Source organism: Schistocerca serialis, chromosome 1 (genome assembly GCF_023864345.2).
Source record: "Schistocerca serialis cubense isolate TAMUIC-IGC-003099 chromosome 1, iqSchSeri2.2, whole genome shotgun sequence".
Taxonomy (NCBI): domain Eukaryota; kingdom Metazoa; phylum Arthropoda; class Insecta; order Orthoptera; family Acrididae; genus Schistocerca; species Schistocerca serialis.
This window is the reverse complement of record NC_064638.1, coordinates 574,475,628-574,494,619: the sequence shown is the minus strand read 5'-3', so window position 1 is coordinate 574,494,619 and position 18,992 is coordinate 574,475,628. Positions and strand designations below refer to the sequence as shown.

Below are 18,992 nucleotides of genomic sequence, written 5' to 3'. Positions count from 1 at the left end.
CAGATCTGGAGCCTAAAGGCAATACTACAAATGAGAAAATGCAGGCATACAGTAATTACATTCATCGATTATAGGAAAGCTTATGACTCAGACCACAAAACTCTCTTTGAAACCATGGAAGAATTTGGGATCTACCGAAATACCCGGAAAGTCATATAACACACACTTACAAGAACATCTTCCAAAGTGAAATTCAGGGGCGAGATATCGGAACCCTTCGAAATTAGAACAGGAGTACAGCACGGAGACCGACTATCCCCGATTCTTTTCAATATCATTCTAGGGTAAAATGCCTTGCCTTTGCGGATGATATTGCGATTATCACAAACAGGACAGAAGTGATTCACACAGTTGAAAAAATACATGAAATTTTACAGATAACTGGACTGCATATTTCATATGAAAAAAAAACCTAGTATATAGCAAGACAGCCAAAAAATAAGTCCCCGTTAATCACGAAACAAGTAACATCACACAAGTCAGCCACTTTAAATATCTTGGTGAAACTAAACAGTCACCAGGATTAAACAGAATTACCAATGAACAAAGGATCAGCAAGCTGTAAAAGGCATATAAAGTAACATGGCCCTACTATAACAAGAAACGCATTTCAACAGATGCAAAACTGACACACTACAAAACTGTGATTCTTCCAAAAGCAACATACACAGATGAAACAATTGTGATTGGTGTCACTCCAAAATTAGAGAAACAGGAATGAAAAATTCTTAGGAACGTTTATGAAGCAGTCAACAAAAACGGTATTTGGATGAAGATACCTCACAATGAACTATCAAAAGCCCAACAATAATTGAAGAAATCAGGAAACGGCAAGCAAAGATCTATACAGGGTGTCACAAAAAGGTACGACCAAACTTTCAGGAAACATTCCTCACACACAAATAAAGAAAAGATGTTATGTGGACATGTGTCCGGAAATGCTTAATTTCCATTTTAGTTTCATCAGTATGTACTGTACTTCCTTGATTCACCACCAGTTGGCCCAATTGAAGGAAGGTAATGTTGACTTCGGTGCTTGTGTTGACATGCGACTCATTGCTCTACAGTACTAGCATCAAGCACATCAGTATGTAGCATCAACAGGTCAGTGTTCATCACGAACGTGGTTTTGCAGTCAGTGCAATGCTTACAAATGCGGAGTTGGCAGATGCCCATTTGATGTGTGGATTAGCACGGGGCAATAGCCGTGGCGCGGTACGTTTGTATCGAGACCGATTTCCAGAACGAAGCTGTCCCGACAGGAAGACGTTCGAAGCAATTGATCGGCGTCTTAGGGAGCACGGAACATTCCAGCCTATGACTCGCGACTGGGGAAGACCTAGAACGACGAGGAAACCTGCAATAGACGAGGCAATTCTTCGTGCAGTTGACGATAACCCTAATGTCAGCGTCAGAGAAGTTGCTACTGTACAAGGTAACGTTGACCACGTCACTGTATGGAGAGTGCTACGGGAGAACCAGTTGTTTACGTACCATGTACAGCATGTGCAGGCACTATCAACAGCTGATTGGCCTCCACGGGGTACACTAATGCGAATGGTTCATCCAACAATGTGTCAATCCTCATTTCAGTGCAAATGTTCTCTTTACGGATGAGGCTTCAGTCCAATGTGATCAAATTGTAAATTTTCACAATCAACATGTGTGGGCTGACGAAAATCCTCACGCAATTGTGCAATCACGTCATCAACACAGATTTTCTTTGAACGTTTGGGCAGGCATTGTTGGTGATGTCTTGATTGGGCCCCATGTTCTTCCACCTACGCTCAATGGAGCACGTTATCATGATTTCACATGGGATACTCTACCTGTGCTGCTAGTACATGTGCATTACAAGTACAACACAACATGTGGTTCATGCACGACGGAGCTCCTGCACATTTCAGTCTAAATGTTCGTACGGTTCTCAACAACAGATTCGGTGACCGATGGATTGGTAGAGGCTCTCCTGACCTCATCCCTCTTGACTTTCATTTATGGGGGCATTTGAAAGCTCTTGTCTACGCAATCCCGGTACCAAATGAAGAGACTCTTCGTGCTCGTATTGTGGACGACTGTGATAGAATACACCATTCTCCAGGGCTGCTTCAGCGATTCCATGTGACGGAGGGTGGATGCATGTATCCTCGCTAACGGAGGACATTTTGAACATTTCCTGTAACAAAGTGTTTGAAGTCATGCTGGTACATTCTGTTGCTGTGTGTTTCCATTCCACGATTAATGTGATTTGAAGAGAAGTAATAAAATGAGCTCTATCATGGAAAGTAAGCGTTTCCAGACACATGTCCACATAACATATTTTCTTTCTTTGTGTGTGAGGAATGTTCCCTGAAAGTTTGGCCGTACCTTTTTGTAACACCACGTATACACATCTATAGGATAGATAACACCAGAACAGAAAAGAAACTACTCAACATCATAATGAAGAGTAAATGTAGCACGGAGTGACTAAAGGAGGCCCAGAGGGACAGGCAACAGTTCAACATAGTAAATCTCCAAGACCACAATGAATGCCAGAGTAAAATCATGAATGTGAAGTTCGAGCAAAGAACAACGCAACAATCCAGTAAAAAGTGGACAGACGAACAGAAGACAGAATATTCTGAGAGAATGAAGAATTTCTGGAAAAGGAAGAGTGAAAACATCAAAAAATAAGATCATGATAGTCCCGCGCATATTTTTCTGTTGATACAATTAACTTCTTCACATAAAGTCCCGAGTTCTCTCTTTTTATTATTTTGACAGAAATTTAAAATCCTGAATACATTAGGGCAACTTAGAAACAGAGCATGGAAAAAATGAAACCCTGCATATGTGAGTTTCAGTGCCGCAGTAAGTGATCGGCCACTAAAGAGCATCTGCTCCTACATTTGTAGACTGGCAGTCATGTTTTGGTTGATGACGTTGCCATTTAATGTCACCTTTAGTCTCTGGGGCTTTCAGTACTTAACAAAACACACACTTTCTGCCTCTGGCCTGTATTGTTCTTTAGGCAGTAGTTCCAAAAATGGATTCCCAGTTTGAGATTGTATTTAGTGGCTCAGAAAGTGAAGAATTGTTACTTCATTGACTGAAAGTGATGACAATTTGTCAGATGATCGACAAGTGCTCGCAAGTGGTATCAGATAAATATATCCACTGTGCTCCAGCCAACTCCTCCACGATTTCTGTTCACAGGGAACTGTGAAATACATGGTGTGACTTAATACCTACACAGAAACTAAAAATAACGAAGTTTCAGGATACTTTAGTTGAAGTCCAGCACTCGAGCATACTCAGAATTTTATTAACCTTCAAAAATTTGTAGCTCATTGTTTGAGCTTTAACAGCTATATTTATATGTCTATATGTAATTTCCTTCATTAAAGGAAATTGAAATGAATAAAACATTTTTTGAGAACATAATTTGTATTAAAAAAAAAAAGAAGAAGTTAATGGGTTAACAACATTTTTGGATAATCTCTCTTTCTTTTTAAGTGAGCCATTTTAAATAATCTCCACACTCACTAGTTTTTTCCTCCCACTATCTTCACATCCAGTCAGGTTTTTATTTTCCTTTTCCATCTTTCGTTTATAGTTTGGTACTTCTCTTGTAGTGTTTCTTCATGGTTTGTCCTATCTCACTTGCATTTTCTATGCAAACGTATTCTACTTTATCTGTTCTCTCTTAAATCTAGCTTACAAGCCATTTTTTCTGTCACTTCTTAAATTCTCAGAAATCTATCATCTGTGTCTGGTGTTTCACTGAAGCTTTCCCTTGTGTAATGTTCTACCAAGTCTCCATAGAGGGCAATTTCTTTTTATGTCCAATGAAAATAATCTGCTGTCATCCCTGTTTCCTTCATGTGTGAACAATGTTGATGAGAAAAGCACTTACCTCACCAAGTACCCTAAATAGTGAGCTCTTGCCACAGCCATTTGGACCACACACTAAAACATTCATGCCTGATCGTACTTCAAAGGTTAACTCTTCAACAAGCATGTCTCCATTGGGTGTAACTAAAGGCACTCGATCAAATCTTATAATATTGTCCTGGAAAATTATTCTTCCTGATCCTGGTATAAGTGGCATCTTAGGCTTCATTACATTCTCTGGAATATAGAAAAGTTATTATTACTCAAGTACATCAAATGTTTAGAATACACTGCATATGACAAAACACGTCAAATTCCTGCTTATATTTGAGACTTATGAAGCAAATTGTTCATGTGTGTGAAACATCTACCTTAGCAAGCAATCTTCATGCGAGCTTTAGATCTAATAGAACAAATGTAAATGGAAGCTGACATATGTCAAGATAACACAGACAAATGAAAAGAAAACAGTGACTTCACAACTAATCATCTCTACTCTGACAAATAATAGGTAGTACATATGAGCCATATACATAATCTTAATTCTTCAATACTACATTGGTGTTGCAAGTTAGTCACCCACAGTCTATTATATTCCTCTTGCTCAGTATATGAAAGCCTATCTTTTATATACACTTTCATGGTTTTCCTTGTACTGTAAAACGGATAGAAAAGAGTGAAAATCCCAAATATTAATATAAAAAACCAGGCAGGGCATGCTTTTATCGCCAGTAAAATTTGATAAGTATTGGTCACGTGCCCGCAAAAAATTACACCCCATTACTCCAGGGCTTCACAACTCACCGATTTTGAGTGAGAGCACTTGCACATGCTTAGGTTCTTGCTCACAAGCAAAACAGTTGTGTGGTGGGAAGTGAAGGGAATGCACGCGTATCATGTAGTTGTGACAACATGAGAGAAGTGCCAACTCAAACTCGAGAGGGTCAATTTTGATGTGCCAGGAATCTCATCTTGTTACACAAAAAGATGGGTTTGCAAAATATTTGGTTCATCATAAAGCAATGAGTACCTTCAGGAGGTTCAGTTTATATTATATCTTACCGCATTGAAGAATATGAAAATGGAAAATGTGAAGGCCCTGAGCATGAACAAGAACTTTTAAAACTAAAAACGAAGCTCTCTAAAGGGGAAGAAAAAGAGGGAGAAAAATGATGTGAGTGTGCCATTCAGATGAGCAAGAAAACTGTACTACTTTTAGCAAAGTCCTTGCACCCTTTCATGGGTGGTAATTTAATAAAAGAATGCTTGGTAGTAGCAACTGAACATCTATATCATCATAAAACATGTCACTCTTTTGTCCCATACAGGTTATGGCAGATGATGTTCAGAGTCACATTGCAAAATATTTGTAATGAGTTTGTTGCATAATCATTAACACTCTTTGAAAGTGTGGATATCACTGGTACATAGCTGCATGTAACATGTTTAATGATGGAGCACCAATCATTTTGGGAAATAACTCACAATCCATAGTGCAACAAAATGGGGAAATGAAAAAGCTTCCAGTGCCCAATATGCATTGACCTGCAGCTTGAAGTAATTGATCAGCAGTGTGACAGAATATAGACTTTCTAGATTTCTCCAGGCATTTCACTCAGATTTGACTTCCTTGTTTACACACATCTCTGTGATATTGGGAGAGGGGTACAGTGTTCACTGCTTGCAGGCCTATGCCTTACTTGTGGAAGGCATAGGCCTTGCTGTGAAGCTCTGTCCTACTCCTTCATTCTGAACAATGGGATGATACTCTCACACAATGAGCAATCATACACTTATGAAGATGCACTTATGAGCAATCACATGTATATGATGTAATGTCATGTTTACTAATTGCTAATTAACATCAGTTAGACAATCATATGAAATGAATGAAGTTTTCTTGGCAAGGCACAAAGTTTGTTGAGAGTTCTGTTCAACTAAAATCAAGGAATTTCAAAATTTTAATTATTTGAGTGTATTCTCTTATTTGAGACCTTTTGCTTTTCAATAAAATTATGAACATGTTTTTCAGATTTAAATGACTTCTTTTGAGTGGCAAAACACTGGTAACAGTCTCAAAGTTACAACAGAATTTAGACTTTCACCAACACTGAGGTTAATATACAGGGTGATCCATCTGAAGTTTCAGATGAGATTATCTCGAAAACTATATATTGGGTAAAAATGGTGGGTAAACTGAACACCGTTATGTAGTGGGAGAGATTTCTGCCTTCTTCCGTGCACCAAGGCTGCATCATACATCATTTTTAACCATAGCAAAATCAATAAGAGTAGGGAATTCTTTATCACGTTTATTAAATTATCATTGGTCTGAAGTCGCAAGGACTGCTGCAATTGGGTATTGAGAACCAAACACTGGCAAAACCAGTGAACGTATGTAGAGGAGGGTAAAAACACACTTGCTTCAGGAACATTGTAGAAGACACCTCTCTGCGGATCTTGAGGCAGTGTGCTTGGTCCTAGAGGAGCGGAGCAGGATGTCTACAACTTAAAGCAGAACTCAGATGCTACAGCTAGAATTCTCACCTGCTACTGCAGCTGTCTTGTGCTCTCATACAACATTAGTGGTAAGCATGGATCGTATTTGCATCCAACAAGACTTGGCGAGTTTGAAATCATTTGCCCTTCACCAAAGTTTTGTTTCACTGATCTAATTTTCACAGCTAGCTTGGTGCATGCACAATGCAATTACGTGAGAGTACTGCAGTTTGTTCATGCTTTTGTGGGATCTTTTCATAACTTACTAACATTTTCCGCTGTCTTTGGTCATGTGCATGACACAGTTTTATATTGTATGCATCATGTAAGACAAGTTTGTAAGCTCAAAGGGGGACATCAAATGATACATGTGACCTCCAGCCTCCGCCCTCTTTTCCAGTTTATAAAAATTGATTTTTGCAGTATATACAGGGTGGTCCATCTGAAGTTGCGGATGAGATTATCTCGAAAACTATACATCGGGTAAAAATAGCGGGTAAGACAAGTTCGTAAGCTTAAAGGAGGACATCAAATGATACTACACGTGAACCGTAGCCCCCACCACCTCGGGTGGGGCGGGGGCAACTTCTAAATCTTAAATGGAAACCCCCATTTTTTATTTCAGATTTGGATTCTCCAGAAAAAGTAATCAAGTTTTGTGTGAAACATTTTTAAACCATTGACATATGGCACTGAAATTAAGAAAAAAGTAAAATTGGGGAAGAACTCTGATTTATTTAGAATTATCTGAGAAAGACTCATCAAATCAATAAAAAATGTGCACCAATTCTTTCACTACCCCAAATTAAGCTATTTTTGTACAAAATGTACTGTATACTACTTTTAGCATTACCCAGAACAACGACATGGAAGTAGTAGAATGATGTTCCCATGGGGTCCTTAATTAGTGAGAGTCCCCTTGCCTCTCACATTTTGGGGTGCTTAATTAATGAAATTAGCCATGAAGAAATTGTTCAAAATTATCCCCATTTGCTTCAATGCATAAAGTTAATGATCTGCTAAAGTTGTCCACAGTTTCAAGCAGCACATCCCGTGGTATGGCTGCGCATGCTCTTCGAATGCGTTGCTCCATATCATTTCAGGTTGTGGGCTGTCTTTCACAAACAATATTTGTTAAATAACCCCACAAGTAAAACAATCAGGAGATGTTAGGTCTGGTGAACGTGGAGACCACTGAATTGGTCTGCCGCGTCCTATCCACCAACCAGGGTACTGTAAATTTAAAACACTCTGCATATTTGTAGCATAATGGGGAGATGCTCTGTCCTATTGGAACCACATTCGTTGCCTAGTTTCTAAATCAACATCTTCCATTAGCTCAACAAATAATCACGGGGAAGTTGTAAATAAGATTCCCAATAACATTTCGGTCAAAAAATACAGTCCTATCAAGCAACTGTTTAATATTCCACACCAGACCATTAACGAGCATTTGTGTTGATTGTCAATGGGTCTGTGCCAGTGTGGATTGACAGGGGACCAATAATGACAATCATGGCCATTTAATTCGCAATTGTTTTTGAATGTGGCTTCATCACGTATCTAAAAAAAAAAAAAATAGTCACCTCTTATCATTTTCAAGGCCCATTGCCAGAAATGCACACGTATTTGCATATCTTTCAGCATTAATGCCTGTGTCAGTGTGATACGATACGGTGAGATTTGTGTGTCTTCAAAATCCTCAAAACAGCTGATTTCGGTATTCCAGTTTGTCTCTGAATCGCACAACTACACACAGGCGAGAATGGTAACAGTACGAGCATCATTTTCATTGTATTTACGATGACATGGTGGATGGTGCATGTATCCATTTCGAGCTCATCGAGTGCAATTTCAAATAATGTTTTCGCTTGGATGTCGTCTGTTTGGGAAACGATCTGCATACAAATGCGCAGTTGCAGGGTAATTGATATGGCATTCACCTAATATTAACATCATAGCAACAATCTCTGGAGGAGGATAGTGAGCCCTGTTTCACTAAAGAATAATTTACTTTCATCAGTTGATGTTTACGGTTCACAATCTGAAAGTGAAGTGACATCTGATCACATGGCACCGACCTTTATACTGAGCCATAGTTCGCAGTTTGGCCATGGTAGCGCCACAGTCAGATGAGTAATGCAATTGTGAAGAGTTCCCTAACGAGATTTTAATACCATTCCGCCTCCCTCTGTCAAAAACTGTGGTGGGTAGGATACATTTTGTAATAAAGAAATATAAAAAAGCTTAATTGGGCATAATGAAAGAATTGCTGCACATTTTGTATCAATTTGATGCGTCCTTCTCCGATCATTTTAAATAAATCGGAGTACTTCCCCAATTTTAATTCTTCTCGATTTCAGCGCTATCTGTCAATGGTTTAAAAAATGTTTCAGAAAAAACTTGATTACTTTTTTCTGGAGAATCCAAATCTGAAATAAAAAATGGGGGTTTCCATTTAAGATTTAGATATTGCCCCCCGCCCCACCCATGGGGGTGGGGGCTACGGTCATGTGTAGTATCATTTGATGTCCCTCTTTGAACTTACAAACTTGTCTTACCCACTATTTTTACCCAATGTATAGTTTTTGAGATAATCTCATCCGCAACTTCAGATGGACCACCCTGTATATACCGCAAAAATCAATTTTTGTAAACTGGAAAATTGCAAGGTGCCCACACTTTGCTGAACAAAGTATATGTCATTTATGTTCAGTCATTCTGATCTGTGATTCTAATACATTACACTTTTTGTACTTTCGCAACTGATTTACTGCTGATGCTATGCTCGACTGACATTAGGTTTCCTTACCTATGTACTTGTATTTTTTATATTCATTTATGGTTGCTGTGTCACATGTTGCTACATGATGTATCAACTATTTGTAATCATTCTTAGATTTTATATCATTTCCCTGGGGGGGGGGGGGGGGGGGGGAAAGAGGACAATGAAATCCATGAATGATCTTAGGTGGCTGCCAATTTGTGTGTAGTGTCAATAAGATACTCTAAAATGACACCATCATGTTATATCCTCTTCAACAATGATGCACTGAATTTGGATGGTCAAAATCTCAATATTCTGTTAGCATAACACCGGTAGTAAATCGATTAAGCCAGTAGAGTAAGACTATTAATTAGAATTGCTGGTTAAAGTAACTGAAGACAAAAAAGTGGACACACTCATAGAACAGTTTTGAAGAAATTTATACATAAATTACACAGCTGGTTTAACTCCCTCATGACTAACGACTAATAGCTGCTGGTAAACCTTTCGTGATGTGAGGTCGTGGTCCAAGAAACTCTTCCGTTCCTGACGTTTCAACCACGACTGTGCTGGACATCTTCAGAGGCACTCCTCCGCTGGGTCTTGCTGACCTGGCAAGACCCAGTGTAGGAGCACCTCTGAAGATGTGAAGCGCAGTCCTGGATGAAACGTCAGGAATGGAGGAGTGTCTTTGACCATGACCTCACATCCCCAAAGGTTTACCCGCAGCTGTATCATCCAGTTGTGAAAGCCTTCATTCTGTAAAGACTGTAATGCCTGCGATCCTCTGAAAGATCGAAATGCATCAATGAATACCAGTGTGGTAAACTGATAAAAGAGATACCCATAAAAAAGGGTTTACCATGGTATGTGAACTTCACACGTGCTGTTGGAAGCTCAGCCTGTCTTGACACTACTAACTGTCTCTGCTTTGTTAGGTCCTCCAATGCTTTACTTCATTCTTCTTGGAACTATTCAACGTGGAACGATATTTTGTTTAAAAGTTCAATGTCACACTGTTTCGTTTGGCATGGCATTTTTCAGCCAGCCCAGCCATCTTCGTGTCATCATAGTTAAGCTGTTTAACCTTTGCTACTTCCTTGTGGCATAAAGGAATTTTAATAGTACAGTGACTGTTGCTATGGAACATACACTCAAAAAAGGCAATCTATTAACCCATCATCACAAGCTTTTAAAAACTGTGGGAATCACAGTTCTTTTTTGAAGAGAATTATCAAGTCCTTTAAGCTGTCACATAATCACCAGGCACAGTAAATTTGCTATAGAATGGCACTACAACACGATGCACAGAGAAGTTACACATTTATTTGTTGATGGAAGAGCAGGCAAGCTGGTGAACCTAAAAAGATGCAGTGCTGTCCAGTGAGCTGATTCCAACATGAGTACCCTATACAATTCATTTCATTTGCACTGTTTGCATTTGTATATATTTGTATATTTACTTCAATTGCAGACCACAAAATTTTATACTATGTTATTAATTTCAGTTAGTAATGATGATCTACAGACCTGAGCACCAACAGATTTCTAATCATATTGAGCCAACATATTTAAATGTAGTACAGTCAGTGTGATCAGAAAATTGTGTGTACTCAGATCTGAAGTGGTCATTACTGACCAAAATTAATAACCTGGTATAAAATTTTTTGATTAATAACTGGAATAAATAAATAAATGCCTTCCTGGGTCACTGTGGTTTTCTGCTGTGACTATTTTGCAACTCGTGTATGTATTTGCTTGTAGAAATCCACTGTACTCCATTGTACTGTTTCCTCTTTTTAGCCAGCAACCAGCTATAGTGGCCTGTCTTTGAAAGTAAGATGCAACATAGTGTTCCAAATTGCCAGACCAAATAAACTGTTCAGCAATAGTGAGCTTATCAAAGAGAAAATGGAATTTTGTACACACATTCAAATAACTCACAGAATGCACTTTCTGCTAAATTTGCAAGCAGGAGCACATGATGAAATTGGTAGTACGAATAATAAATTTTCTCACATCACATGGGTTCTTACATCTTCTGTTTCTACAGTTTTTAATGGAATTAAATGAAGAGTATGGAGATGTTATCACTTACTGTGAAATATGTTGGTTAATTTGAGGGACATGTTGGGAACGATTTTTCAATTTAAGCCCCACTGTTGTTCAGTTTCTGAAGGAAAAAGGAAAGTAGGAACCAATATTATCAGATTAGGAATGGATTGCAGATAATGTGTGTTTAGTGGACATGACTGCACACTTTAACACACTCTTAGTACAATGCTGCAAGATGAGAAGCAACTATTTGTGTTCTGATGGGAAAAGTGAAAGCACTTAAAAAGAAAATGCACTGTGGGGGAAGATAACTTCTGACATACAGCACCAACCATTTCTCTAAGCTCTCTAGTGTGAAGTTTGGAGAATTCATTGTGGTGTTGGAAGAAATATAGAAGAACAGTTTTCTGAACTGTTTTTAGGACACTGGCACCCTCACATTCATTTTTACCTCTTTTTGAATGTGTGTGCTGTTGTAGTTGAAAGCACCCTTCTGTATTTGCTTATGGAACTTATCCCATTTGAAAGACCAGTTCCTACATGTTTCACCTGTGTAGGAGTTCTATAAGGTTTCCCTCTGGAAGAGTTTCCCTGTCTCTATAATGTGGTTCCAAAAGTCATTTCAATGTTTACAGCCCTATATGTGTGTGCAAAATGCTTTTTTCAATTATGAAACTAAGTAAGTCATGATTGCATGGCAACCCAACTGATGAAAATTTACAGAATTGTGTGTTTGTCCTTGTGCTGACAGTCTGGCACAAACTTTGTTATAACTTCAGTGAACCAAAAATAACAACATAATGATGAAAATTTGTACCGTTTGTCATCCATGCTATCCAGAAATGTAGCCACTGCAATGTTTGTAGAATAGTTCCAGATACTAAAATTTATTTCTTTACAATGTAGTTACAATCACTTATTCCATCCCTAACAATGTGCTATAAACCAGTTGTTTTTGCCTCTGTTTCTATATCAAAGCTTGAATAAAGTAAGAATTTTACAGGGAACAATGAGGTGTAACAATATTGCTGGTGTAACGTAGCTGCAAAACTACCTTAATTTTTGTAGGTGTATCCTCTCATATCAGTAACAGTCAAATACTGCTCTTATTATGTGCTGTACAGAGCTTCAAATTTCCTGATATAGCCTAACACAAAACCAAGCTCCATGCAAGTCATTCGATTATCCTTGTGCGACTGCACTGCCATCTAACATGGCGTATTCACTAAAAGTGATACAAGGTAATAGGGGAAGTGTGCTGTCAGTTAAGAAAGACATGTGAGTGAGAGCACCACACCTGTGCAGAGTTCCTGTTGTCCCTGCAGTCAATAGCATTACACACACACACACACACACACACACACACACACACACACACACACACACATAATGTCAATGAACTTACTAATGAGACCATTGTCATCCCTTTCTGGAGTCTTGCGAGAGTCTGAGACCATTGTACGCTCATAATGTCCTTGGTTCAGGTCTTTAAGTACACTCATGATTTCTGTAACTCTTGCTGTGAAGCCTGCTAACCTTGTCATTTCTCTGCCAGCCAGAACCAGACGTCCAATGGCTTCAGCAAGTTTTACAAGCATCCGCCCGTAAGTGTAGTACAGCTGTTGAGAAAAATTATCTAGTCAGAATAAATCTTTACAGTTTTCAAGCTGTACTCCTTAAAACACATATTTATTATACAGATACAATCTTTAATAAACATTTGGATCCTTAGCTGAAAAACCAATTAGATAATCAGGACCTACTTCAGGATCATTCTATGTCAAATCAGCACTATTTTGAATGAAAATTTACCTTAACCTCTTAGATTTCCATGAAATTTGGTGTACTTAGTGTCCCTACATAGTTGTGAATGAAAACTCTAAATTGTTTGGTATTTAATTAAAAATTAATTAAGACTTGAATTTTCAAATGTTCATTAAAAATTGCTACACCCCGGAGTAGTAAATTGCCATTTTCTCAAGAACCAGATGAGATACAGACCTGCAAAATGAGTCATTTTAAAGCTCTTTAGACGGGCTTTCATCTGGTATGCAAAATGGTGTTTAAAAATGAAAATTATTTTGCAGAGGTAAAACCACCCTGCATAGAGTGTGTGTATGGTAGATTTTAGCTAATACAATGCAGCAAATAAGATCTAGACAAGATATAAAAATTTATTTAAAATTTAGAGCAGAATGATACCTTGCTTCATTCTCAAGGTTCTGGTTTTTATATTTGACAGACAGTAATGCGTGGTGTGGATCGGGAATCATGTGATCATCAAAATCGTCATATTTCATAAATAGTTCAAGACACTGAAACGAGTTTTTTTGCAAATGATAGCACACAAAGAGAGACACATATTGTATGATAAATACCCGAAAATTTTTATTCAGCTAGATCTAACAGTAGGTCATCCGCAGCAGAAAGAGGATCGGCAGAACGGCACAAGTAAACATGATAGAAACACAGATGTGTCGATCTACCATAGAAATCGCTCACTTTTCTATATACAATAATTTGCCTCAATTAACCTCACAAACAGCTCTATCTAAAAGTTCTAGGTCATAATTACATCACACTTGAGCACTTTTCTCTCTTAACCTCACAAACAGCTCTATCTAAAAGTTCTAGGTCATAATTACATCACACTTGAGCACTTTTCTCTCTTTTATACATTTTCGGCAATGTCTGAATCAACCAACAAAGTACACATTTTTGTAAAAACCATTGTTATTTTATAACTTTACACAAAAACCTCAACAAACTTGTACAGTGATTGTCTCATTGCTATAGGCTACTGACCTTGTTGATAACTGCAGTTACAATACTTTTCCACTGGTCGCAACAACAGAAAGTTTCTACTTGATAATACTGCATGAACTTTCAACACAGAGGCTGTTCCTCGGGTATTTTCCAAGGTAAACATTCAACACCGAATAAAAGTATCTGAATGCAGCAAACACAACCTCATGCTTAAAATAATTGGGACGTGGAGGTGAAAATTAGCGGCAATTCATTGCAAAGCAGCGGGAAAAAGCCAATAGATCATACTACATGACATCACTGCAGTGCCCAAAATCACCCTGCTTGACAAAGTAAACTTAACGCATGGCTGGTCCCCTAGTTCAGTTTCGTCACATATTGGCTTTGTTTGGAATACTTTGTGTCGACTGTCCTCTTTTTTTATTTCTGCCAAAGCCAATAACCTAGCACTTATTGTACCATAATTGTGTGGTGAAGATGAATGTTGCAAGTTGTGTTGGCAACACCGATTGTGGATTACATTGGCATTTCCTCTTAACATCTCCCCTCTCCACAACAGCCTAAGTTAACTGCATCACCACCCACAGCGAGAACAATCTCAATAATGTAGAATCAAGGTAAGCCTTGCTAGGAAGAAACAAATTGAGGGAATTTTTAGCATTAATCTTATGGATTATGGCATAGAAACATGGGGTTGGGTTGTTTGGGGGAGGAGACCAGACAGCGAGGTCATCGGTCTCATCGGATTAGGGAAGGACGGGGAAGGCCCTTTCAAAGGAACCATCCTGGCATTTGCCTGGAGAGATTTAGGGAAATCACGGAAAACCTAAATCGGGATGGCCAGACGCGGGATTGAACTGTTGTCCTCTTGTAGAATCAGAAAAATGTAAAATCAGGGAACATAAAATCCAACGTCCACTGCAGTGATTTAATTTCTTCTCCAAATTCCAGGTGTTGCTGATTCAAGACATTAAGATAACAAGCTGGCGAAAAGTGACGTGTAATTTTACATTGCTTCAATCCTTTAGGAAGAGCGAACCATAGTTGGCAAACAAAAGGACTGAGAATTCTCTCAGAATGGATATGTGCACTTTTTCCTGGAATGCCAAAAACTACAAAAATTTGTGACAGCTGTAGGAAAAAACTTGATATACTTTGGAAAGAGCAGGAGGCTGAAATAGATGCTGACAACAAAATGGGGTCAGACTCCAATCAAAGTCCGATTTTTACTTCTCAGGCACAGATTTGGCAGTCCCTTAACACTTGTCTTCAAGAGTTAGGAGATCCTCCTGTAAACACAAATATTCTGCAGGAAAGAGAAAAAGAATCAATTGTTTTATGAACAGGAATTTTTGTGTCAACACAGAGTCTTCTGAAAGTGATACTGAAGTATCAGAAAATACAGTTTTAAACAATCTGAAGACCAACTTCATAAATTTAAGCAGCAGAAAGAAACAAAAATCATGATTTTAACATTCCTGCCTGAATCACATAGTGTAGGGAAGATAACATAGGAATTCAAAGCCCCAAACTACATGGTTCGGCAAGCAAAGCAGCTATTACAGAGCAGAAGCATTTTGGAAAATCCAGATCAAAGACCAGGGAAAAGTCTGCGAGTATAAACTGTCCACACCATTCGGTCATTTTATGAGAGCAACAACATAAGCAGGGCCATGCCTGGAATAAAGGATTGTGTTTCAATGAAGGACAGTGGCGGTCAGAAAATTAATGCTTCAAAGAGACTTGTTCTTTGTAATTTAAAAAGGTTTTTTCCAAATTTATGAAGGTGTGGCCTAAAAATTGTATTCCAGCAGGCCCCTGTGGTACACACACAGTGTGTGTATGTGCCATTCACCAAAATTTGAAATTTATTATTGAAAATGCTAGGCTGAACTCTGTAACAAGTGGAGAAATGTAGACATATAAACATTGTCTTGCGAAGGTTCTGTGCAATCCAATATCAATAGATAGTCATTTGGGAGACTGTAATTCATGCCCGGGAATAAGGAAATCAACACCATACTTCAGAAGGTATTCGAAGAAAAGCTGATGGACAATGTCACCTTCCAACAGTGGATTTCTGTTGACAGGTGTAAATGAGGAACATTGCAAAAATCAATGAAAGAGTTCATTAATTTATTTTGCTGTCTATCTTGGTCCATCACGACTTTATTGCAAAACAACAAAATTCATTTATGAAACACATTAGAGAAAGCCTGCAAGATTCACAGTTTGCTGTATACTGTGATTTTTTAGAGAACTGCTCATTTTTGATGCAGAATGAGGTCCAAAGCTATCACTGGACAAGTCAGGAAGCCACTGTTCATCAATTTGTTGTGACCTACAAAGGAGAAACAGAGCATCTCAGTTATGTTGTTGTTTCGGACTGTCTTGAGAATATAACACTGTGGCTGCCTACTGCTTCCAGAAAAAGCTCACTGAATTCTTTGAGAAAGCACTTTCGACCTAAAAAAATGTACTACTTTTCTGGAGTGTAGATTCCAGTCATCTCTCTACCATCCTCTTATTTTACTACACCAGCATGGACACTTTACCTCTATTTCTAGTATAGTATCCACCCCCTGTCCCCCCTCCATGCTACTTTCGTATGCCTATCACCTATTGCAGCTAATTTTCTACATGGCTGGCTGCTGCTCACAGCCTCTTTGATGTGACTAGTAGTGATCTGTCATCATATTCATAATTATATTCCAGCCTGGATTTTCCAATGATTTATTCTGACTTACTCAGCTCACTTTACAATACTGCATGCCTCCTACAGGGGCATGCATAATGGCTAGTGAGCATGGAAGTAACCACCCATCTCCCTGAAAAGTAAAAATTACACAATTAAATGTGCCAATGACAGTATTGTGTATTACTCACTCTAAATCTTTCTTGCTCTCCACAGATAGCGAGCTCTGGATGATTACGGTCCAAAAATGGCAGGCTCACTGCAAAAAAGCCAACTACTGTGGCACAGTCTGAAACAGAACGAACAGTACATGCGATGGATTGCTGCACAATATCAACATAGGTTATGCAGATTTGGTATGTGGACTGTGAAAAAAAAAAAGAAAAAAAAACTTGTTATAAGCTAATAGATTTTGACATGGTCTGTTTCTGTACACAGATGATGAATTCTAGTAAGCTGGGAAACTGGCATGAGGGCCCAGTAGACAGTGTGCGGCTGTTGGCCAAAGGCAGGTACCACTTGCAGACAACAGGATTTACCTCTGGGAAAAAAAATTTGGAGACCAGTATTCTGGAGGCGGGAAGTGGCTTCTGTTCTGAGCTGGCTGATTATGATGGAGAATATTCATACTGAGGGACTATGTAATTAAAGGTGACACATAGAAAATAAATAGTAGGCAAGTACCAACACGGGGCACAAAATGAAGGAATTACTAATAACAATACCTGTACTTTGGAACAACTGTTTTAGAAGATACGCCATATGAAGTGTGCTGGCACTTATAAAATTTATATCTTCATTAATATTGATCAGATTGTGACAGACAACGTCATTGATTAGCTTTTGTTACTTCTGAATACATAATGAGAAAGAGGAGATAATTTCCTTTCAAACCACAACCCAACATTTTTGAAGCATTTTGTTATTTACATACATCCCATTGTACTATAAATTACGCAGTCTAAGAACAATATTTAATAGCGTATGTCTTGGGTACAAATCAACACAGAATCTACCACTTTAGCTTCCTTTTCTTGTTTCATTTGCACACGTGATGGCATATATTATAGTAATGAGTTCTAAATAATTTCAATAATTTACATTGTACTTGTGAGAGACTTTCTGAGGTCGATTTGTGGCATCAGAGGCCAGGAAAACAAGTCTGCAGAAGAACAGGAAGCCAGGTATGCAGGTATTGTATTTTACCGACCATAAAAGAAATCTTAATTTTTAGGTAATTTTCTTAAAAAATAAGAATTTTTAGTAGATTGAAAACCGGATTTTACAAAATCTAGTTTATAAAACTGAACTGATGTTTAAAATCCCTGATAATAATAATAATAATAATAATAATAAATATTTATTTAGCGTATGGCTAATACAGACATATCATGAAATAATAAATAATAATAATAATAATGATTGTTGTCCTCTTCATATATAAGACTGTCTTCCCTGCCATCAAGACCATTACTTATGCCACACTTCTTGAAATATTTAACAATAACGTCTTCTCTCACTCTAGACCAAGACTGTGTTATCCACTGACACACTTGTTTGATCATAGGTCATTTTAAAGCTCCCTTTGGCGTGAATTCATGTCGAGTTTCACCCATCATCAATTTGTTCCATTCCTCTCTCATATACACTTTAAGTGGTTTATTTATTGAGACATCAGGAGGTTGTAATTGTGAAATAAGTCCTTCTGGAATACTAGCAACCTCAAATGACCACTAAATTGATCTAGCATAAGAAGAGAACTCTTCTTCAATAAAGCACCTTTTCTTCTCTCCCACACATTGTTAATCTATAATTTCGTACCAGCCTCAACCAGGCAACCCCGTCACGTATGTGAACAACAACACTTTGCTGTACTTCAGAAAGTTTTGGTATTGTTTTGCTATTGAAAATGATAGTTGGATTAAGGTTAGTGCCATCAGCACAACATGAAAGGATAACAGTGTAGTGCATTTTTTCCATGCCCACTTGTTTTTATAGTTACAATTTTAGCATCTTTCATGGAAACAGTTCTGTTACTTGCCAAATCAAATGTCAGAGGAGCTCTGTCCATATTCGCTGTTTGGCTCAGTTCCACATTGGTTTTCTTTCAATTTTGAATAATAAAGCAATGGAAAGATAATATCTCTTCTTTATACTCTTGTGATGTTTTCTGAGATATTTTGGTTTTGGTTTGCATGCTAAGTCCATGATGCTTCATAAACCTGTAGCACCAAACAATTCCATCCTCAAAGTCTGTCAGGTTCCATTGAAGCGCTAGCTTACAAGCATGTAATTACATCATTTTTGTATTAATTCCAATGTCATTTTGATGGT

At 38.1% G+C, this 18,992-nt stretch overlaps 1 protein-coding gene across 1 annotated transcript in view; it reads right to left on the bottom strand.

Moving 5' to 3' along the window:
- Positions 1-18,992, bottom strand: part of LOC126476396 (ATP-binding cassette sub-family D member 3) — a 100,386-nt gene that overhangs the window by 17,141 nt on the left and 64,253 nt on the right. Inside the window, exons 10-12 of the mRNA XM_050103539.1 lie at positions 16,850-16,947; positions 12,603-12,816; positions 3,899-4,113 (exon numbers count right to left, since the gene is read on the bottom strand). Coding sequence (XP_049959496.1) covers positions 3,899-4,113; positions 12,603-12,816; positions 16,850-16,947 — 527 coding nt within the window. The remainder of the gene's footprint in view (positions 1-3,898; positions 4,114-12,602; positions 12,817-16,849; positions 16,948-18,992) is intronic.